The sequence below is a fragment of the Anomaloglossus baeobatrachus genome, chromosome 2 (genome assembly GCF_048569485.1).
Source record: "Anomaloglossus baeobatrachus isolate aAnoBae1 chromosome 2, aAnoBae1.hap1, whole genome shotgun sequence".
NCBI classification, from domain to species: domain Eukaryota; kingdom Metazoa; phylum Chordata; class Amphibia; order Anura; family Aromobatidae; genus Anomaloglossus; species Anomaloglossus baeobatrachus.
In genome coordinates this window covers 96,044,641-96,068,040 of record NC_134354.1, presented here as the reverse complement: position 1 = coordinate 96,068,040, position 23,400 = coordinate 96,044,641, and the positions used below count along the sequence as shown (strand labels likewise).

The following is a 23,400-nucleotide window of genomic DNA, read 5'->3' as shown; positions in this document are numbered from 1 at the left end:
GTGTGAATGAGGCCTTATAGGCAGAAAGCTGTTCCTGTAAAGGACCTTAAGGCCCTGTGCGCACTCTGCGTTTTTTACCGCGGTTGTGCTGCATGTTTTGCTGCAGAAAATGTTCATAAGCTTGCTGCAGTCCTTCCTCAGCAAAACCTATGGTAAAAAAAATGATGTGTGCTCACTGCGGTTTTTGTCAACTTCAGGTTTTGCTGCATGTTTTCTGCAGCAAAAAGAATTGCATGTCAATTCTATTCCGCAGGTCCCTGCGGTATTTCATTCCATTGACTGTAATGTCATCCTGAAATACCACAAGGAATAACGCAGGAAGCAAATTCTGTGCGTTTCATTGAATTTTCCTGCGTTTTGGGACATAGTGATCATCACCTCCCTACGTTTTGCAAGGAAGTGATGTCACTAGAAGAGGAATATGAAATTGATCAGATAGTAAACACACACATATCACACTCACACACAGACACATACATATATCATACACAGACACATAGAAATCAGGCAACATACATTCAGAGGTCTGGTATTTGGCCAGATACTGCTCCCCATATAAAGTCTATGGGGACCAGAATCGGGCGCAGAGGGGTAGGAGCCAGCGCTTCATACTTACCGATCACCGCGCGGCTGTCACACTGCTCCCGCGGCAGCTCTTTCATCTTCCCGAATCGCCGCTCATTAGTCTCATAACATATTCACACCTTCCAACTTCCCTGCTCACTGGTGGCTGTGATTGGTTGCATTAAGACGAGCCCCCACGCTGAGTGACAGCTGTCTCACTGCTAATAATAAATACCAATAAATAATTTTAAAAAACCGACGTGCGGTCCTCTCCAATTTTGATACCAGCCAAGATAAAGCCTCACGGCTAAAGGCTGGTATTCTCAGGATGGGGAGCCCCACGTTATGGGGAGCCCCCCAGCCTAACAATATCAGCCAGCAGCCGCCCGGAATTGCCGCATCCATTAGATGCAACAGTCCCGGGACTCTACCCGGCTCATCCCGATTTCCGTGATGCGGTGACAATCGGGGTAATAAGGAGTTAGTGGCAGCTATGGGCTGCTGCCATTAAGTCCAAGATTAGTAATGGCAGCGTCTATGAGAAGCCATGACTAATCCGTAAGTGACAGTAAATAAACACAAACACCGAATCCTTTATTTAAAATAAAACACAAAAAAGCCCCCTCTTTCACCACTTTACTAAAATCCCCAAATACCCCTTCAGGTCCAACGTAATCCTCACGGGGTCCCGCGACGCTTGCATACTGATCCAGCAGCGTCAGACACATAGTAGTCAATACAGCCCCGTGAACGACGCTGCAGGGGTAACTCCAGGACATTTCTTACGGTCGGTGATGTCAACACATTACCGCTCGTGAGATCTACAGTGCCTACAAGTAGTATTCAACCCCCTGCAGATTTAGCAGGTTTGATAAGATGCAAATAAGTTAGAGCCTGCAAACTTCAAACAAGAGCAGGATTTATTAACAGATGCATAAATCTTACAAACCAACAAGTTATGTTGCTCAGTTAAATTTTAATAAATTTTCAACATAAAAGTGTGGGTCAATTATTATTCAACCCCTAGGTTTAATATTTTGTGGAATAACCCTTGTTTGCAATTACAGCTAATAATCGTCTTTTATAAGACCTGATCAGGCCGGCACAGGTCTCTGGAGTTATCTTGGCCCACTCCTCCATGCAGATCTTCTCCAAGTTATCTAGGTTCTTTGGGTGTCTCATGTGGACTTTAATCTTGAGCTCGTTCCACAAGTTTTCAATTGGGTTAAGGTCAGGAGACTGACTAGGCCACTGCAACACCTTGATTTTTTCCCTCTTTAACCAGGCCTTGGTTTTCTTGGTTGTGTGCTTTGGGTCGTTGTCTTGTTGGAAGATGAAATGACGACCCATCTTAAGATCCTTGATGGAGGAGCGGAGGTTCTTGGCCAAAATCTCCAGGTAGGCCGTGCTATCCATCTTCCCATGGATGCGGACCAGATGGCCAGGCCCCTTGGCTGAGAAACAGCCCCACAGCATGATGCTGCCACCACCATGCTTGACTGTAGGGATGGTATTCTTGGGGTCGTATGCAGTGCCATCCAGTCTCCAAACATCACGTGTGTGGTTGGCACCAAAGATCTCGATCTTGGTCTCATCAGACCAGAGAATCTTGAACCAGTCTGTCTCAGAGTCCTCCAAGTGATCATGAGCAAACTGTAGACGAGCCTTGACATGACGCTTTGAAAGTAAAGGTATCTTACGGGGTCGTCTGGAATGGAGACCATTGCGGTGGAGTACGTTACTTATGGTATTGACTGAAACCAATGTCCCCACTGCCATGAGATCTTCCAGGAGCTCCTTCCTTGTTGTCCTTGGGTTAGCCTTGACCCTTCGGACAAGCCTGGCCTCGGCACGGGTGGAAACTTTCAAAGGCTGTCCAGGCCGTGGAAGGCTAACAGTAGTTCCATAAGCCTTCCACTTCTGGATGATGCTCCCAACAGTGGAGACAGGTAGGCCTAACTCCTTGGAAAGGGTTTTGTACCCCTTGCCAGCCTTGTGACCCTCCACGATCTTGTCTCTGATGGTCTTGGAATGCTCCTTTGTCTTTCCCATGTTGACCAAGTATGAGTGCTGTTCACAAGTTTGGGGAGGGTCTTAATTAGTCAGAAAAGGCTGGAAAAAGAGATAATTAATCCAAACATGTGAAGCTCATTGTTCTTTCTGCCTGAAATACTTCTTAATACTTTAGGGGAACCAAACAGAATTCTTGTGGTTTGAGGGGTTGAATAATAAATGACCCTCTGAATAAACTTTTCACAATTTAAAAAAAATAAAATAAAAAAAGAAATAACATTCTTTTTTGCTGCAGTGCATTTCACACTTCCAGGCTGATCTACAGTCCAAATGTCACAATGCCAAGTTAATTCCGAATGTGTAAACCTGCTAAATCTGCAGGGGGTTGAATACTACTTGTAGGCACTGTATCTGTCTATCTATCTATCCATTATCTATCTATCTATCTATCTATCTATCTATCTATCTATCTATCTATCTATCTATCTATCTATCTATCCATTATCTATCCCTCTATTCATTATCTATCTTTCTATCTATCTGTGACACCCTGGACTATCAGGTCGTCACAGGGTATTGTGCAATCTGCCCTTCTGTGCAATATCCACCTCCTCCTTGGTTACGGGTCCCTAACTAATGGTGTTGCCAACATCAGCCAATCAAAATCCTAGGTACACTCTGCACCACACCCACCAGACACACCAGTGGACGGCCTGAGTGGAATAGGTCGCCCATTTGGGGGGGTTGGTTGGGAAGGTAAGGAGTGTCAGTCAGTTGAAGTTGAAGTTGGAGTTGGAGTTGAAGTGGGAGGTTGACGTGAGGAGTGGAAGGAGAAAGGAGGTCAAGAGCCGGGCTCCTTGGAAGCAACTAGGTGGCAGACAGTGGTCTGGACCTAGTAGGAGCTGGACCCCCGTCGCAGGTGTTCCTGACAAAGGGCACGGAACTGTCGAGGAGGACAGCCAGCGGCCTTGTACCATCACCGGGCTGGGACCAGGGCAAGACAGGGTACGTGGACCCTAGGTCAGGGAGTAGCTTCCGGCAACCTGACAATTGACCCGACGAGGACGGAGCCTTCAAGATCCGTTCTTCACCCGTTCCAAAATCGGGGTACTAGCGCAACGAGGGGGATAGGACTTTCCACTAAAACGGTCCAGAAAATTCCAAGCGTGAACCCTGAGAGCAAGCTCCCACAGTTAGCCACACTGGGGAGCGGGACCCGACTAGTTTCATGCTACTGGGGCCAACCAAGAAGTGAACTAAGTGCCAGGGAAAAGGTCACAGATCATCAGGCAACACCATCGGGGACGGGACCCAAACTAGCTCCCCCTCAGCGGCAGCGGTGTCCAGAACTTCGGTTTATCCAGTTTTCTGTGTCAGCTTCTTTGACTGTGTGAGTACGAAAGTGTTCCCCTTGGTTCCCCACGACACTTCCCAATCACCATCATCGAGTCCCGGGGCATCCCCCCCTACTTGTGGAGGGTTCTAACACCTGGCTGCCCACTCCATCGCCCCTGGGTACTCCCAACTGCAGCGGTGGTACTCCATATTACTATACACCACGGGTAGCGTCACGAACTCTAAACATGTAATCCCCTGTAAATGCCCACTTTATTTGAGTGGCCGCATGACCCCCGGGTCCGGACGCCCCTCGAGCCACCGCGGATCCGGATCCGAGCAGCCCGGCTGCTGACACGGAGATGGCATACCTTATATCTATCTATCTATCTGTGGCGCCCCTGTGCCAGCAGCCGAACTGCTCGGATCCGGATCCGCAGTGTGGCTCGAGGGATTCTACCAGACCCGGGGGTCACGCGGACACTTCAACTAAAAGGGGACGTATTTGTACGGGATTTGTAGTAAACTGTCTGTGACGCCACTCCCGGTGTGTGGTGAGATGTGGCACTACCGCTGCTGTTGTGGGATGCCCAGGGACGATGTGATGGCAGCTGGATGTTAACCCCTCCGTGGGTAGGGATGGATGCCCCGGGGCCCAGTGTCTCTTGTGCCGAGGATGGTGATTGCAGGGGCTGGCGCGCCCGGTCAGGCCGAGGAGTATTAGCTTACTCACGGTTAAATGAATCACACAAGTCAACAGTAAACCAAGGTGATGGTGGCCAGCCGCCGCAGACAGGTGTATCTGGTCCCACACCCGGGCTGGTTGTCTGTATCACTTTCCTCTGCACTCAGTGTTTTGTGTGGTGGACTTCCCGGTGTGAAACACGGGAGTCCGCTCCCGGTCCTCTGGTTTGGAGCCGTGCCCGCTGACGCTGGCCCGTGGGATCTATAGGCCTTTACGGATGCCCTTTATCCTCCGCTTTGGGCTGTTGTCTCTTTTCGGGACTTAGCTTGGGACAGGACCTAGAATCCTGCCCTCAATCGGTTAATTAGCTAGGTCGCTGATTCCGGTCCTGGCTTCAAGGTCCGAGTACCCCCTTGTGTGCACGGTTTCCGGGTTGGTTCTCCGGTGTCTGTACCGGCGGGCTCCAACCCTGCCCCGGTCCACCTCGGATCTGCTGAGCCTTCTTCCCGTCTCCTGCAGATGCAGACCACCGTCTGCACACCTAGTCAGTGTGTCAGGGCTCCGACCCTGACACCTGTCAACTTCCACCTCCCCTCTCTCCTCAACTGGACTCTGAACTTCACTTAACTGTTTTCCCGCCCCGGGCCCTCTAGACTCCTTGGTGGGCGTCCCCATCCGCTTGGTTCTGCCCCCTGGTGTGTCTGTCCTGCCCTTAGGGCCTGACAGGAGATGAGGGCGAGTACAGGGTCCCTAGTTACAGGGTCAGCCCAGGGGTCCCTATATAATCCATATTCCCAGTGACAGATTGAATGCCTCCTGAATGTAGATGTCACAATCCATGTCACTCCCTCCCAGGCCTCTTCAGACGCCATTTTTGGCCAACACCTACTTCCTCTTTTAGCGGCTGTTTCTTATTGGTAATTATCTTTAGCGGCCGTTTTAACTCAGACACTACATAGTTCATCTTTTGACGCCATTTTAGCCCAGCCGACACCCAGTTCCCTATTTTTGTTTCAGCAGCCAAAGCCACTGCCCTGTTTATTGCTGACATAGCAGGGACTGCAAAGGGGGGACATAGGGACCTGAAACACTCCATTTTTGGTCATATATGCAGTTGTTCCCCATTGTGTTCCCACTCATGAACCTTAGCAGAGGTTATTGCTGATAGTCCTGTGGAAACCTGTTCCCTTCACTTTTGCATGTTTGTTTTTGCTGTATCTAGTATTCAATTTAGGAGACCATATAGACTGCTCACCATTAGTCCTTGGTGGACAGTGAATATTTTTCTGCCTATGGCAGTTGATGCTTAGCCTGGTTTGAGATATTTTCACTTGTATGTTATCCAGCCTGGTATCTTGCACAAGAGTTCCCTGATAGAGAGGGTGGAGGTTCATGTGGTCCCAAGGGGACATTGATCATCAGGAGTAGCAGCACCCAGTAATCCTTTGTGTCCTAGTTTGCAGGGTCTGACAGGAGAGAGGGATACGCTGGAGGCCCGACCCTGACCACCATCAGGTCTACCGTCTGGATGAGGGAGAGTGCAGGGCCCCCAGTTACAGGGTCAGCACAGGAGAGGTAGAGTAGATACGCTCCACTGCTTTTTCCTAGTTGTGTATATGTAGTCAGGGGGTGCTGCTTGGTAGTTTCCAAACCCTCTTGTGCTCTTTTCTCTTTCCCCGGGGTTTTAGGGAGTCTTAGTTTTTAGAATTTCAGTGTTCTCCTGACCCCAAGTTACACTCATTGCTCTTTCTTACAAACCTGGGTATAGTCCTTTGTATCAGGTCACCGAGTGCCCACATGCAAGCTACAGCTGGTAAAGACCAAGACACCCTCCTTCAAGTGGCAAGATGTCTGGAGATGAATCTAGCAGCTTACAAGATCACCCCACATACGGATGTGCTGCATTCACAGTCACCTGAGTTACTGTCACAGTCACCTGAAGAGTATCATCACGTCATCTCCAGCCCAGAAGTCATTCTACCTGTTTGCCATGGAGGAAGACAGCAGCCCTTTGAACACTACTCAGCCAGATTGAACACCTACCTAAAGCACCAGTTGAAGATCAGATCCCATATGACACTGCTCCCTGACAAAGTCACCAACTCCCGGTGTGCAGTCCTTAATCCTGCTAAGCTTCTCCCTCTTCCAAGGGGGTAGTGTCCCACCTCTGACACCTTGGTGGAAGAGGTAGTCGACTCTGGCATAGCTAAGGAAACTCTGGATTCGATATAGTGACTGATACACCTTTGGACCCTGACTTAACCCCTTTGCGGATGGATCAAGATGTGCATCAAGAAGACTGTTCCACATGGGTATGGTGGTGGTAGCAGAAGACGCTGTGCTGATAGAGCAGTCGCTACCCGCATGCCTGTCTGTGAAGAAGCAGATGTATGTGCTCTCGCTGAAGCCTGCAAGATGATAGCCAGCATCTACTCTGTATGGAAGACAAGAGACTTGATCACTGCCAATGGAACTGTACGCTGCCATGAGGCCATAGAAGAACGGATGGAAGCTTTGCTATTGCCAGACAGAGTCGCGGTGAGCAGGGTTGAGGCCTACATTGGAGGAGTCAAGGTAAGCAGTAAGAAGTGCCCTTATTGACAGAACATCCAAAGAAGCCCCAAGACCACTTACCAAAGAAACAGTCAGTCAATCTGTGCTTTTTGAATGACCCCGATGTGAAGAAGAAAGGAAAGATGGAAAGTCTTGAGAAAACATTGTCCTGACGCTACAAGAGCAAGTTTCAGAAGAAGAAGAGGACTGAGATAGGGTGCAGCTGTGGGCTCCCGGAGACCATAGAAAGTGGCTAGTGACCTGCTTTCACTGCCAGCCAAAGAGATATGGCAGGCCTTAGACACAGAACTGACTCTACACACCCCATACCAGCCACAGAATAGAGGGAAGGTTGGGAGGATGGGGCAGTGTAGAAAGCAAGGGCATGAGAGTCTTCCCCTTGAATTGTTCAGTGTCAGACACACCCCAGCAGGGACCACTAGGTTGAGACCCTATGAAATCCTGTTTAGAAGTACCCCCAGATACTTCAACTAAGCTTGTTGTTTGTTTAACTAAACATTTGCCTAATATACGTTTTTGAGTTTTCTCCTCCAGATCCAACCAGATCTAGATTTTTCTCTTTTCTTTTTCTCTCTCTCCTCTTTTCCTCTCTCTTTTCCTCTTTTCCTCTCTCTTTTCTCAATCTTTCGCTCTCTTTCTCTGTTCTCAATCTTTCTCTCTCTTCCTCTCTTCTCAATCTTTCTCTCTCTTCCTCTCTTCTCAATCTTTCTCTCTCTTCCTCTCTTCTCAATCTTTCTCTCTCTCTTCCTCTCTCTTCTCTCACTTTTTTCTTTCGGACGAAGATCCATGCATTCCACAACAAAGAGATGTCGGACCTGAGACCAGGAGAAGGCTGTCTTCCCTCTTCTACCCGATACTTTGTGCCAGGATGATGATATCTAAGCCTGTGGACCAGAAGATGACTGTGTGTTACGGTTGCTGCGAGCACTGGAGACTAAGTCCAGATTTCTTGCTACTGCACATGTGCGAGCGCTGGAGACTAAGTCCAGATTTCTTGCTACTGCACATGTGCGAGCGCTGGAGACTAAGTCCAGATTTCTTGCTACTGCACATGTGCGAGCGCTGGAGACTAAGTCCAATCTTGGAGCCATTGCACATGTGCGGGTGACATCATCGCTGACACGAGGTCACATGTCTCTGACACCTTCTATGCCGATTGGTCGCTGGTCATGTGCTTGTGACGTCTTGCTCGGTGATAGGCCAGCATGACGTCACTCCTGTCGTTCTGGCAGCGGATTGGCTCTGGTGTCCTCCATCTTGGATGAGGCACAGAGTCTATATAAGACCCTGACACACGCCGCATGGTGCTCAGTCCTCTTGGTTCATGCATATGAGTAGACGCTCTGTGCGCGTTCCTCTAGGCATTCCTCTGTCTATGCTAGGTGAGCGCTACCGGCAGGGTAGCGTTCTTATACCTTACAGCTTCGGCTGCTGTCCGTATCCTTACCTCTTAGGGGAGCGGACATAGGCAGGTGCCTGAGGCACATGGTCTGGCTGGGCCTTGTGATTCTACTCGTAGGTGGACGTTGCCGCTAGGGTAACGTTCCTTATACTGCGTCTGGCAGTTGTTCGTATCCTCGCACACTAGGGGAGCGAACAGAGGTAGGAGCTTTGTGCGGCTTACGCTGCTGTTCGTCTCTTTTGCACCACTAGAAGAGCGGACCTAGGCAGGTGCCATATCTAGTGGTTCGTGTCCTCGCACACTAGTGGAGCGAACGCAGGTAGGAGCTTTGTGCGGCTTACGCTGCTGTTCGTCTCTTTTGCACCACTAGAAGAGCGGACCTAGGTAGGTGCCATTTCGCACACATTGCCTTTGTCTCTGTGATTATTAACAGAGATCATTCCACACACCCTCCAAGTAAGGGAGGAATTGCTTTACTTACTTATTATATCCTTCTGTGAGTTAACAGAGGTATTGCACTCTGCCATAGTCTGCAGCAAAGTCTTTGCACGGTGGACCCTGACTGTCTGATACTCCTTTCAGTTATTATCAGACAGCCCCCCGTAACATTAGGACTGAGCCAAGGGTCTGGCAGTTATGGCAGAATATCAGCAGTTACACCGTTACATACAAGTACTTGAGTCACGGCTCAAGAGTATAGAGGATAAACCTCAGACCATGGTGACATCTGCACATGATCCTCGACTTGCTCTGCCAAACAGATATTCTGGCGATGCCAGATCATGTCGTGGTTTCATTAGTCAGTGTCAGATACACCTAGAGGTCAACTCTTCTCGCTTCTCTACGGAGAGGTCCAGAGTAGGCTTTATCATCTCCTTACTTCAGGACAAAGCATTAGAATGGGCGACTCCCCTATGGGAGCGCTCTGATGTGGTTACTCTGAGACATCAAGACTTTCTTGATGCTCTTAAGGCGGTATTCATGGGTCCGCAGGTTACCCATGATGCGGCCCTGAGACTGTTAGATCTATCTCAGGGTTCGTTATCCACTAGTTCTTATGCCATTGCTTTTAGAACTCTGGTGGCAGAACTAGATTGGCCAGAGAAGGTGTTGATTCCTATCTTCTGGAGAGGGTTGGCAGGCTATGTCAAGGATGCCCTTGCTACTCGTGAGGTCCCTGCTTCTCTGGAGGACTTGATCACAGTAGCAACGAGGATCGATGTACGCCATAAGGAACGTAGACTCGAGGTCTCTTCCTCACGCCCTAAGCATCGGGCTATTCCAGTTGTTGAGGGTCCACTACCATCTTCCTCAGCATCTGAAACATCTCCCACTCCTATGGAGTTAGGTCATACGTCCTCCAGACTACGCAAGTCTGGTCCTCCTATATGTTACGTATGTCGTCAAGCTGGGCACTATGCCAACAAGTGTCCTAGTCGTCAGGGAAACTCCCTGGCCTAGTAACCATTAGAGGGGGGTTACTAGAGACGTCTTCTGCACCCTCTAAGTGTTGTATCCCAGGTCAGCTCTCGTTATCTGAGAATACATGGCCTATTATGGCTTTTGTGGATTCCGGAGCTGACGGGATTTTTGTGTCCTCAGGATTTGTAAAGGGACACAATATTCCCTCTATCATGTTAGAGGCGCCTATTCCTGTCCGTGTTGTTAATGGAACTATGTTGTCTGACTCCATTACATTGAGGACAGTTCCCTTGCGCCTTTCCCTGTCTCAGGGTCACATAGAGGAGATTTCTTTTCTTGTTTTGCCTGAGGGTATAGACGACGTCCTTCTGGGTCTTCCATGGCTTCGGACTCATGCTCCTCACATTGACTGGGAGTCTGACAGCATTATTAGTTGGGGTTCGAAATGTCAGTCCCGATGTCTTCCCTTACCACCTAAGGTCGTTGCGGTTGCATCAACTGATCTCTCTCCCATACCTACACCCTATTTGGATTTCGCTGACGTGTTCTCCAAACAGGGTGCTGAGGTTCTTCCACCCCATAGGCCGTATGACTGTGCCATAGACCTTATCCCAGGTTCGGTTCCACCTAAAGGCAGGGTTTACCCCCTGTCGATACCTGAGTCGGAGGCCATGTCGACCTATATAAGAGAGAGCTTAGAGAAGGGGTTCATTCGTAAGTCTGTCTCTCCCGCGGGAGCTGGGTTTTTCTTTGTTCGGAAGAAAGAGGGTGATTTGCGTCCCTGCATAGATTACAGGGGTCTCAACGCAATCACAATAAAGAACAAATACCCATTACCTTTAATTTCGGAGCTCTTTGACAGACTGAGAGGAGCTCAAGTTTTTACGAAGTTGGATCTGCGGGGTGCGTATAACTTGGTACGAATTCGAAAGGGTGACGAATGGAAGACCGCTTTTAACACCCGAGACGGTCACTATGAATACCTCGTCATGCCTTTTGGGTTATGTAATGCACCCGCAGTATTTCAGGACTTCGTAAACGATGTGTTCAGGGATTTACTGTTATCCTCAGTAGTGGTGTATCTGGACGACATCCTGATTTTTTCTCCTGATCTGGAGACTCATCGTCAGGATGTCGTTCGTGTCCTTTCCCGTTTAAGGGAGCACTCATTGTTTGCTAAACTCGAGAAATGTGTATTCGAGCAGTCCTCATTGCCTTTTTTGGGTTACATTATCTCACAAGAGGGTCTGGCTATGGATCCTGCGAAGCTCTCTGCTGTCCTGCAATGGTCCGAACCTCATTCCTTGAAGGCGGTGCAACGCTTCTTAGGATTCATAAATTATTACAGGCAGTTCATACCCCATTTTTCTACTTTGGTGGCCCCTTTGGTGGCCTTGACTAAGAAAGGTGCTAATCCCAAAGCCTGGTCTACTGAGACATCTCAGGCTTTTGAGGCAGTAAAAAGACACTTTTCAACTGCTCCCGTTCTTCAAAGACCCGATGAGAGTAAGCCCTTCCTCTTAGAGGTTGATGCCTCTTCAGTGGGTGCTGGTGCGGTCTTGTATCAAAAGAACGGTGCAGGTAGAAAAAGGCCGTGTTTCTTCTTTGCTAAAACCTTTTCACCGGCAGAGAGAAACTATACCATTGGGGATAGGGAACTGCTCGCCTTGAGATTAGCCTTGGAGGAGTGGCGTCACTTGCTGGAAGGAGCGAAACATCCTTTCCAGGTCTATACAGACCATAAGAATCTGACGTACTTACAAACCGCTCAGCGTCTGAATCCTCGCCAAGCCCGCTGGTCCTTGTTTTTCTCCCGCTTTCACTTCTCCATCAACTATCTGTCTGGGAGTAAGAATAACAAGGCAGACGCCCTGTCTCGCTCTATGCTTTCTACCCAGGAAGAGATTGACGAACCTCGTCTTATCCTTCCCTCCAGGGTTTTTCATACGCTCTCCCCTGTGACGTTAGACCAAATCCCACCGGGCAAGACCTTTGTTCCGCCTGATCGACAGAATGATATACTGTCATGGGCCCACACCTCAAAGGTGGGTGGGCATTTTGGTATTAGGCGGACACGAGAGTTACTGGAGAGGTGGTATTGGTGGCCACACTTAGCCAGCCACGTCAAGAGATATGTCAGTTCCTGCTACTCGTGTGCTCGCAACCGTCCATTACGGCAGAGACCGGCTGGGCTCTTGCATCCTTTACCAGTGCCAGATAGACCATGGGAGGTGGTAGGCATGGACTTTGTGGGTGATCTTCCATGTTCACAGGGACATAGATTTGTGTGGGTCATTACGGACCATTTCTCCCGGATGGTTCATCTCGTACCGTTATCGAGAATCCCATCTTCCAGGGTACTAGCCAAACTATTCCTCAAGCATGTCTTTAGGCTTCACGGGATGCCAGATCGTATCATTTGTGATAGAGGCCCGCAATTTACTTCCCGTTTCTGGCGAGATCTTTGTAGCCTTCTGCAAATTGAGTTGAATCTCTCTTCGGCATACCATCCGGAGACTAATGGTTTGGTTGAACGTACCAATCAATCTATGATTATATACCTTCGACACTTTGTTGCTGAGAACCACGATAACTGGTCCTCCCTCCTACCCTGGGCAGAATTTGCCCTTAACAATTCGCTGGCTGAGGCCACTGGGCAGACACCGTTCGTACTCAATAATGGGCAACACCCTAGGGTACCAGTACCGTTTCCCGCTGCTGCACCTCCTCCTCTTGTGGCCGACTGGGCAACTAATGCCAGAGAGGTTTGGGATCGGACTCAAGAGTCGATCCAAGCAGCTAAGGACCGTATGAAGACGGTGTCCGATCGGTTTCGTCGCCCGGCTCCTGTCTTTTCTCCAGGGGACTTTGTGTGGCTCTCTGCAAAACACGTGAGACTTAGAGTGAGCTCTGTCAAATTTGCTCCTCGCTTCCTGGGTCCTTATGAGGTTCTTCGACAGGTAAATCCTGTAGTCTATCAATTGAAGTTACCTGTCCATCTTAGGATTCATGACAAATTCCATGTCTCACTGCTAAAGCCGGCTATTTTACCTCACGCTCGTGAAGTGCACTCTCCTGCCTCTGATTCCTCTCGCTCTAGCTATGAGGTACGAGCCATAGTTGGTTCTAAGATGGTTAGAGGGCGCAGGTTCTTCTTGATAGATTGGGAGGGCTATGGTCCGGAACATCGCTCTTGGGAGCCTGAGGAGGCTGTCCATGCTCCCGACTTAGTTGCCGATTACCTGCGTCGCCGGGAGGGGGGCCCTTGAGGGGGAGGTACTGTTACGGTTGCTGCGAGCACTGGAGACTAAGTCCAGATTTCTTGCTACTGCACATGTGCGAGCGCTGGAGACTAAGTCCAGATTTCTTGCTACTGCACATGTGCGAGCGCTGGAGACTAAGTCCAGATTTCTTGCTACTGCACATGTGCGAGCGCTGGAGACTAAGTCCAATCTTGGAGCCATTGCACATGTGCGGGTGACATCATCGCTGACACGAGGTCACATGTCTCTGACACCTTCTATGCCGATTGGTCGCTGGTCATGTGCTTGTGACGTCTTGCTCGGTGATAGGCCAGCATGACGTCACTCCTGTCGTTCTGGCAGCGGATTGGCTCTGGTGTCCTCCATCTTGGATGAGGCACAGAGTCTATATAAGACCCTGACACACGCCGCATGGTGCTCAGTCCTCTTGGTTCATGCATATGAGTAGACGCTCTGTGCGCGTTCCTCTAGGCATTCCTCTGTCTATGCTAGGTGAGCGCTACCGGCAGGGTAGCGTTCTTATACCTTACAGCTTCGGCTGCTGTCCGTATCCTTACCTCTTAGGGGAGCGGACATAGGCAGGTGCCTGAGGCACATGGTCTGGCTGGGCCTTGTGATTCTACTCGTAGGTGGACGTTGCCGCTAGGGTAACGTTCCTTATACTGCGTCTGGCAGTTGTTCGTATCCTCGCACACTAGGGGAGCGAACAGAGGTAGGAGCTTTGTGCGGCTTACGCTGCTGTTCGTCTCTTTTGCACCACTAGAAGAGCGGACCTAGGCAGGTGCCATATCTAGTGGTTCGTGTCCTCGCACACTAGTGGAGCGAACGCAGGTAGGAGCTTTGTGCGGCTTACGCTGCTGTTCGTCTCTTTTGCACCACTAGAAGAGCGGACCTAGGTAGGTGCCATTTCGCACACATTGCCTTTGTCTCTGTGATTATTAACAGAGATCATTCCACACACCCTCCAAGTAAGGGAGGAATTGCTTTACTTACTTATTATATCCTTCTGTGAGTTAACAGAGGTATTGCACTCTGCCATAGTCTGCAGCAAAGTCTTTGCACGGTGGACCCTGACTGTCTGATACTCCTTTCAGTTATTATCAGACAGCCCCCCGTAACACTGTGCATCCCATCTTTGATGATGTCCCACCATTACCGCCTGAGAACTGAGGAGCATGAGACTTTGGTTGAAACCAACCCTGATAAATATTAGCCAATTAAAGGACTACTGCCACGTTCCCCCTTCCTGAATAACGTGTGCCAGTGGAACATAGCCATGAGGACAGTCTAGAGAATACGGTCAGGATCTGGCTTCCTATGCATAGTCTGTTGGTGGGACAGATCAATAGACCTGGGAAAGTAAGGAAAGACTTTTGGCTATTTAAAAATGGGGGACAGTTAAGGACAAGATTATGAACTATTAGGAGTATATATGAAGATATCCAAAAGCCAGGATTTAAGATGGTGTTTGAACTGTACCACACATATATCTCTTGGCATAAGACTCAGACAGACAGAGTCTTGTGACAAGTGAATCATGCTGACATTGCCTAATATAAATGAGGAACCAAGCACATTACAGTATATTGTATATCACAGAATAAGCTGTTCTACTTTATCCAATAAGAGACGTGTTACGTATTCTTGGCACCTAGCCAATAATTCCCTTTAAATATTTGTACAACTTCCGTATTAAAATCAGTCTTACTTTCTATTCATATCTGAGTACGTCTCTAGTGTGAGTGAAAGAGAGTGGTATGCATCATACCACGAGTGACTCATAATTTGAACTGCAGACAATTTAAGAGGGATGCATGACTAGATTGCATCAAAGTAAATTTATGGCCAACATTAACAGGATGACTAGGACTTCAAGTGTAACCCTGTGTGGGAAAGGTGTTATGCGGGGGCCTATTTGTGACTACCTGGTTTTGCCAGGGCGTCACATATCTATCTATCTATCTATCTATCTATCTATCTATCTATCTATCGATTATCTATCTATCCCCCTATTATCTATCTATCTACCTCTCCATCTATCTACCCATCTATTATCTATCTATCCCTCTATTATCTATCTATCAGAAGGAAATGACTTTTTTTCAATGTGCTTTATTGCATTGAATGCATTAAAACACATGTACCAACTAGTGCAAATACCGCGGTAAAACCGCATGCAGTTTTCGGGTGCGGTTTGCTGCGTTTTTTTACCGCGGGTGCGGTAATCCTTCAGACCCTGCGGAATTTTCTTAAGAAAATTCCATTTTCTAGTGCGCACAGGGCCTAATAGTCAGTCATTTTTGCTTCTGAGATAATTTACAGTTTACCGTTACATTCCTCCCCTCCACTGACACAGAACCAGAAAGTAAAACTTTTCAACCAGAACCCAATCTTATGAGTGCCGATCCCCATCAAGGGATTCTCTGTGACATACAGTGACTACAGAATACCAGAATACAAGCAATTTCTGTAAACCCTAAAGCATTTGTAATGTAACTTGAGCATTAGTGACTATTTTAATAAAGCATCATGTTTGTCATTTGTAACATGAATTCTTCTAATTTTTTAGTTGCTGAAGCACATATTTCGTAGAGAAATTGAGGAGCCAGAATACAGACACTTGTCTCGGAAGTTCACCGAATGGACGTATGGCCCCGTTCACACTTCTCTGTATGACATCTCATCTATAGATACATATGAGCCTGATTCTGTTTTGGAAACCATTGTATTTAGGAGTAGGGCCTATGTGAGTATAACTTTTAGTCTGGTTCAATAGTCTTTAAATTGCAACCATCATCATTATAATCCAACAAGTCTTTCTGATTTTTTTTTTTTTAATAGAATCGGCACGAGATGATTGTACTGGAGCCTTTGAACCATTTGCTTCAGGAAAAGTGGGACTCTTTTGCTAGATTGATATTTTATCTAAAGTTCATCCTGTACATTTTATACATGAGTATATTCACTGCCACAGCTTACCACAGGCCTCTGGATGGACAGGTATGAAGATGATACAAGATGTGATTTCAATAATATAAAAATAACAGGGTGTATCTCAGCCCTAATAGGTGATATGAACAACGTACTGTAGAGAAGTGTTGCCCAGGATTTTCTTAGTATTGCATAGACGATGGAATCATTGTCTGTGCATTTGATTAAATTATCCCATGTGCAATAGTAAGGAAATCCTGAACACATACCCTGTTGGTGGCTCCTGAGGACTGGAGTTGAGGAGCCCTGCTGTAGTGTGTGGTCTCGGTCTATGTAACAGAACAGAGAGCAGCTCTAAAGCGGGCTTTACACGCAACGACAGCGCTAATGAGAGGTCGTTGGGATCACGGAATTTGTGACGCACATCCGGCCTCGTTAGCAACGTCGTTGCGTGTGAAACGCAGGAACCACCGTTAGCTATCAAAATTGCTTACCTAATCGTTGATCGTTGACATGTCGTTCCTTTCCCGATTATCGCTGCTGTTGCAGGACGCAGGTTGTTCGTTGTCCCTGCGGCAGCACACATCGCTATGTGTGACACCACAGGAACGAGGAACATCACCGTACCTGCGGCCGCCCGCAATGAGGAAGGAAGGAGGTGGGTGGGATGTTTGACCCGCTCATCTCCGCCCCTCCGCTTCTATTGGGCGGCCGCTTAGTGACGCCACTGTGACGCCGAACGAACCGCCCCCTTAGAAAGGAGGCGGTTGGTTTGCCGGCCACAGCGACGTCGCTAGGCAGGTACGTATGTGTGACGGGCTCTAGTGATGTTGTGCGCCACGGGCAGCGATTTGCCCGTGACGCACAACCGACGGGGGCGTTTGCTTTCACCAGCGACATCGCTAGCGATGTCGCTGTGTATAAAGCCCACTTAAAACCTTCAGCTCCAAGCATCTGGTGCATCCTCTCTCTCCTTTGGGCAGCTATCCATTTTAACAGCCTAGTGTTCTCTGCATTTTTCCCTAGACTTTAAACTTTTTTTCTAAACTATTTCTGTGCTTTTACAGGATTCAGCACAGCTAAAGGCCTCCTTCACATGTCAGTGAAAAACACTGTTTTTCACTGACGTGTTAAAGATGCATATGTCCGCCGTGTGCCGTGATTTTGGCATACATGTGATCTCTGTGTGCTCTCCGTGATAATACACATAAAACAGGAACTTTATACTCATCTGTCCATGCTCCTGCTGTCCTTGGTGCGAATATCTCCGGCTCTATTGTCTCCGGCCGCTGCAATCTCCCCTCTGCTGTTGCTTCCGGTTTGCGGTGCAATGAATATGCATGAGCATAATTAGTCGGCCTGGAAAGAGAAGACAGCAGCGGCCAGAGATAGCATCGCTGGAGAAGGGGAGTATGAAAAATAATTTTATTTCAAATATATGTGACGCCCTGGCCTATCAGGTCGTCACAGGGTGTTGCACAAATTTCCTTTACGTGCAGCATCCATTTCTTTCCCTTGGTTCCAGGTGTCACCCAGTGATGTGCTAAGACCAGCATTCAAATCCAACACACACACACACACACACCAGGGGGTAGGTCCAGTGAGGAAAGGGCCACCCACCGAAGGGTTAAGCAGACTGGGTGGGAGGTGACTAGTTAGTCTTCGGCAGAGGAGCAAGGAGAGCAGTGGGCTCTCCAGTAGCTCTCAGTGGGAGAGGAGGCTGGGAAGTTGGAGCTCCCAGACAGCGAGAGAGAGCAGCCTCAGAGAGTGTGGGGCTGTGGAAGTGAAGGCTCCCGGAGGGTCGGACTAGACCAAAGCACACTAGTAACATCACTGGGAACGGTCACCTGGACGTGCTCCCCCTCAGCGGCAGCGGTACTGCAGGACATTTAGTTGAATCACAGCCTGTGTGTTCATTGACCTCACAAATCAGCACAGCCTCATCTAGCACCATGACAACTACTGTACGCTTCTGTGCTCCTTGTCTCCCATGCCTACAGCCCACGGCTCCCCTTCACCACCATCACCGGGCCCCAGGGCACAACCCCCTACCTACGGAGGGGTTAAACACCTTGCTGCCATACCACCGCCACCGGGCTCTCCTACCAACAGCAGCGGTGGTACTCCACTTACCAAGAACCATGGGTGGCGTCATGAACTTCTAATCCCCCCTGTAAATAGTCCCCCTTTCATTGAGTGGTCACACGACCCCCGGGTCCGGAGACCCTTCGAGCCACCGCCGATCCGGATCCGAGCAGCCCGGCTGCTGGCACGGGGGCGGCACATATACAGTATGTGTTTTCTCTGGCACGTGTCACGCCGTGTGACATCAGTGATGCCGGAGAAAAACAGACTTGTCTACGTGTGGAGTACACTGATACGTGTGTGCCACACGGAAACACGGTCAGTGAGAAATCACTGATGTGTGCGCCAACCTATTCATTTTAATGGGTCTCACTATGTCCATGATTCTGGTACATATAAAAACAGTAACATAGATGCCAGAATCATTGACGTGTGAAGTGGCCCTACCTAGTATTTCCCCCAACACTGCAGCAGGTGGGGAGTGCAAAGATAAAAGTAATAATACATGTCATTGCTTCATTAGCAGCTGCTACATGATTTTAGGGACAAAAAAAAAAAAAAAAAAGAAGATGCCTGAGCTATATAGTATGTGGCCATATAGCCCTACATGTAAAGTGACTATGTCATAAGAAAATCATTTTAGAGTGGAGTTAAATTGTAACAATAAGGCTTACCACACACAGAGAGTAAAACGGAGCGAGTGAAATGCGATTTAAAAGAAAAAAAAAATGTCATTCCACCCGCGCCCATGTTACTCTATGGGGCAGGTCCCATGAGCATTATTTTTTTTTCTCAGCCATAATTGGACCGAAAAAGCAATCACAGCATGCTGCGATTGCTGAATCAATGCTTGATTCGTTTTCACTTGCACCCATACAAGTCTATGGATGCGAGAGAGACATCACATAACACCGGTGTAATGCGAGAATTGCATCAGCTGACAATCGAGGAGATGGGGATATTAATCCCTCCCTCTGCTCTGCAGCGCCAGCCCTCCCATCCACGGCTGTGCTGGAATAGCAGGATCACGGCACAGTGGCATGACAGTCGCATGACACTTGGCTTACACTCGCCATATAGCCATTTAATGGTAGATTCCAGTTCTACACAAGCGCTCTCTAAACTTATATGTGTATACAGTAAAAATATATTTAGTGACACAAAGGTGACCATCTTTCTGATTATAGTTGTTCACTTTCCTTTTTCTCTTGTATTCGGCCCAGACCGCCATGACAACTATTTCCATTCACAACACTTCTCTGCATAATTTAATAAGCAGGCATTTTTGGATCATTAATGTTCCAGCAGCCTGGCTATTTCTCCCCACCTCTACACAAATTCTATACTGCTATACACCCATGTGTCTAGATAGTAGTAATACCCCTCTGGTGTGCTGCACAAAAATAAATGCATTTCTCAACTGCCTTCTTATAGTAATTGTGCCCGCTCTGTTTCACATGTTCATAGTGCCCCCATTGGGCCTTTCCTAGTAATGACACCATTATTTAACTGATATTAATTGTGTCTCCTCTGTGTCTCCATATAGCAATATTTCTTCCTGCGTGAAACCATATAATATTAGCACACTGATTGTTCTCTATATAGTAATTGTCCCCTTCTCTTTGCTCCCATATAGTAATAGTACCAACTCTGTATCTTCATATTGTAAAAGTGCTAACTTTGAATCTCTGTATCGTAATAGTGCCAACTCTGTATCGCCATATAGTAATAGTGCCAACTCTGTATCGCCATATAGTAATAGTGCCAACTCTGTATCGCCATATAGTAATAGTGCCAACTCTGTATCTTCATATTGTAAAAGTGCTAACTTTGAATCTTTGTATCGTAATAGTGCCAACTCTGTATCGCCATATAGTAATAGTATCAAATCTGAATCTTCATATAGTAATAGTATAAACTCTGTACCGCCATATAGTAATAGTGCCAACTCTGTACCTCCATATAGTAATAGTGCCAACTCTGTATCGCCATATAGTAATAGTGCCAACTCTGTATCGCCATATAGTAATAGTACCAAGTCTGTATCGCCATATAGTAATAGTGCCAACTCTGTACCTCCATATAGTAATAGTGCCAACTCTGTATCGCCATATAGTAATAGTATCAACTCTGAATCTTCATATAGTAATAGTATCAACTCTGTACCGCCATATAGTAATAGTGCCAACTCTGTATCTCCTTATAGTAATAGTGCCAACTCTGTACCGCCATATAGTAATAGTGCCAACTCTGTATCTTCATATAGTAATAGTGCCAACTCTGTATCTCCTTATAGTAATAGTGCCAACTCTGTACCGCCATATAGTAATAGTGCCAACTCTGTATCTCCTTATAGTAATAGTGCCAACTCTGTACCGCCATATAGTAATAGTGCCAACTCTGTATCTCCATATAGTAATAGTGCCAACTCTGTATCACCATATAGTAATAGTGCCAACTCTGTATCTCCATATAGTAATAGTGCCAACTCTGTATCTCCATACAGTAGTAGTACCAACTCTGTATCTTCATATTGTAAAAGTGCTAACCTTGAATCTTTGTATCATAACAGTGCCAACTCTGTATCGCCATATAGTAATCGTATCAACTCTGAATCTTCATATAGTAATAGTACCAACTCTGTATCGCCATATAGTAATAGTGCCAACTCTGAATCTTCATATAGTAAGAGTGCCAACTTTGTATCTCCATATAGTAATAGTGCCAACTCTGTATTTCCATATTACTAATAGTGCTAGCTCTATCTCTATATAGTAATAGTTCCTACATTGTACCTACATATAGTAATAGTACACCAATTGTGCCCCCAGTTTGGTGTCATATATTATTTGTATTATTGTTATTAATAATAATAATAATAATGCTTTCCTCAGCTCTTCCATAATGTAATAGTTCCTCCTTTGTGAATCCACATAATAATAATGCCACCATTCTACCTCCATATAGTACTGGTGGCCACCTCTTTGCCCCAGCCCCTGTATAGTAATTGTGCTCCCATTGTGTCTCACATAGTAGTAGTTTCCCCCTGTTTACCTCAGTATAATAATAGTAGCCCCTTTTTATGCCTCCAAATAGTAATTGTGCTTCCATGTAGTAATAGTGACCCTTCTGTGGTTTTTTATAGTTATAGTGCCTTCATATAGTACTGTAATAGTGCCGCCATCGTGCATCAGTGTGGTAGAAGGGCCCCAATTTGTGTCTCCCTACAGTTATAATGCTGCCTCTGTAATGCTACATATTTATAATGCCCCAGTGCCTACATGTAGTAAATGTCCTCTTTGTGGCACCTTTATTTCCTCCTTTTCCCTGTCTATAAAAAAAAAATAAAATAAAAAAATATACTAAAACCCAGAAGAAGCAATGTCCTCTTACCTACAGTCTGCATCCTGGCACAGGTGGCACGATGAAGTGATTTATAGCGTGGTCTGATGCCTCCTGTGTGACCACGACTTCCGGTAGGCCTAAGGCCGATTGTAACTTGCTTTTTATCAAAATGAGTGGTGGAGGCCGGAGCAGTGGGCCAATGGCTCTTTACTCTGGCACAGTTGTTAACAATAACCACATCCTAAAGGCCCCGTTACACGCAGCGATATCGCTTGTGAGCGTACCCGCCCCCGTTGTTTGTGCTTCACGGGCAAATCGCTGCCCGTGGCGCACAACATCATTAAGAGTCGTCACACATACTTACGGTACCTGCCTAGCGACGTCGCTGTGGCCGGTGAACCGCCTCCTTTCTAAGGGGGCGGTTCGTGCGGCGTCACAGCGGCGTCACTAAGTGGCTGCCCAATAGAAGCAGAGGGGCAGAGATGAACAGGATGTAATATCCCGCCCACCTCCTTCCTTCCGCATTGCCAGCGGCCGCAGGTAAGCTGTAGTTTGTCGTTCCCGATGTGTCACACGTAGGGATGTGAGCTGCCTCAGGAACGACAAACAACCTACGTGCTCAACAATCAACGATTTTTTAAAAAGGAACGACGTGTCAACGATGGACCATTTGGTGAGTATTTTCCATCGTTAACGGTCGCTCCTTGCTGTCACATGCAACGATGTCGCTAACGATACCGGATGTGCATCACAGAATCCGTGACCCCGGCAATATATTGTTAGATACCTCGTTGCATGTAATGGGCCTTTAGGGCGCCGATACCATTAAACTGATGCAGCCTACTTTTGGTTCGGTCCATCTTGCATTGTGCAGAATCACCAGATATGGTAGATAATTCACCCTTGACCTCTTCCAGCTAAGATTGAACTAAACAGGAAAAGTTAAACAGAATGCAAAAGGGAAAAATGTAGAACAATAATGTTGTAGTGTTCTAAGACTAGTCAAAGGGTTAAAGATTAAAACATTTACCTATCTTTTATGAACTATGTATGAATTAATATCTACGATATTTATGATAAATTACATCTTTTATTCCAGCCTCCCTATCCACTGCAAGGGACAACTGAGGATAACTTGCGTGTATTTAGAGAAGTGATCGTCTTTTTTGGAGCAATTTACATCTTCATTTGCCAGGTACACAGGGATCTCAATAGTTTCAGGTTAAACATTTGCATAAGGGGTGTTAGTTTATGGTCTAAACTACACATTATTTGTGGATCTTTGTGAAACGTCTTATTCCAGAAAACCTGATATGCATTTTTATGCACAATCTTTACTCCTTAGCAACTTGAGGAAAATGTTAGTTTATACCAGAAGAAGGAACAGAACCTAAAAGAGGAGGCGTCTCTATTGTATGTTTTGGCCACTATAATTTATTTTATTCAGGTAGCATCAGGTCTAGAAAACTATCTAAAGCACTCAGTTCGAGAATACACCAGAAATTGTAGGCTCATTATTAAAGCTTATGTACTTTCCATAATTGCCAACATTTATGTCGGCACCTTGGGCACATTTTGGTCCTACCAAAGCTCTTCCTTACACCCACCCAAAATTGCCAAAGGTTTGTATAAACACTGACCCTTTTTGGTTTTAGACATTGCAAATTTAGGGTATGTGCGTGTGGCGCCCTGGACAAGCCAGGGGCCACACAGAACAACACAACACACCCCACACTCCCGGTCAGGCACACCAAAGTCAGACACAAAACCCTTGTTGCCTT

The 23,400-nt window shown here is 47.1% G+C and overlaps 1 protein-coding gene across 1 annotated transcript in view; it reads left to right on the top strand.

Moving 5' to 3' along the window:
• LOC142291008 (transient receptor potential cation channel subfamily V member 1-like) overlaps nucleotides 1-23,400 on the top strand; it is a 218,308-nt gene that overhangs the window by 127,573 nt on the left and 67,335 nt on the right. The window contains exons 7-9 of the mRNA XM_075335190.1: nucleotides 15,828-16,004; nucleotides 16,100-16,258; nucleotides 22,719-22,814. Of these exons, the coding sequence (XP_075191305.1) occupies nucleotides 15,828-16,004; nucleotides 16,100-16,258; nucleotides 22,719-22,814 (432 nt within the window). The remainder of the gene's footprint in view (nucleotides 1-15,827; nucleotides 16,005-16,099; nucleotides 16,259-22,718; nucleotides 22,815-23,400) is intronic.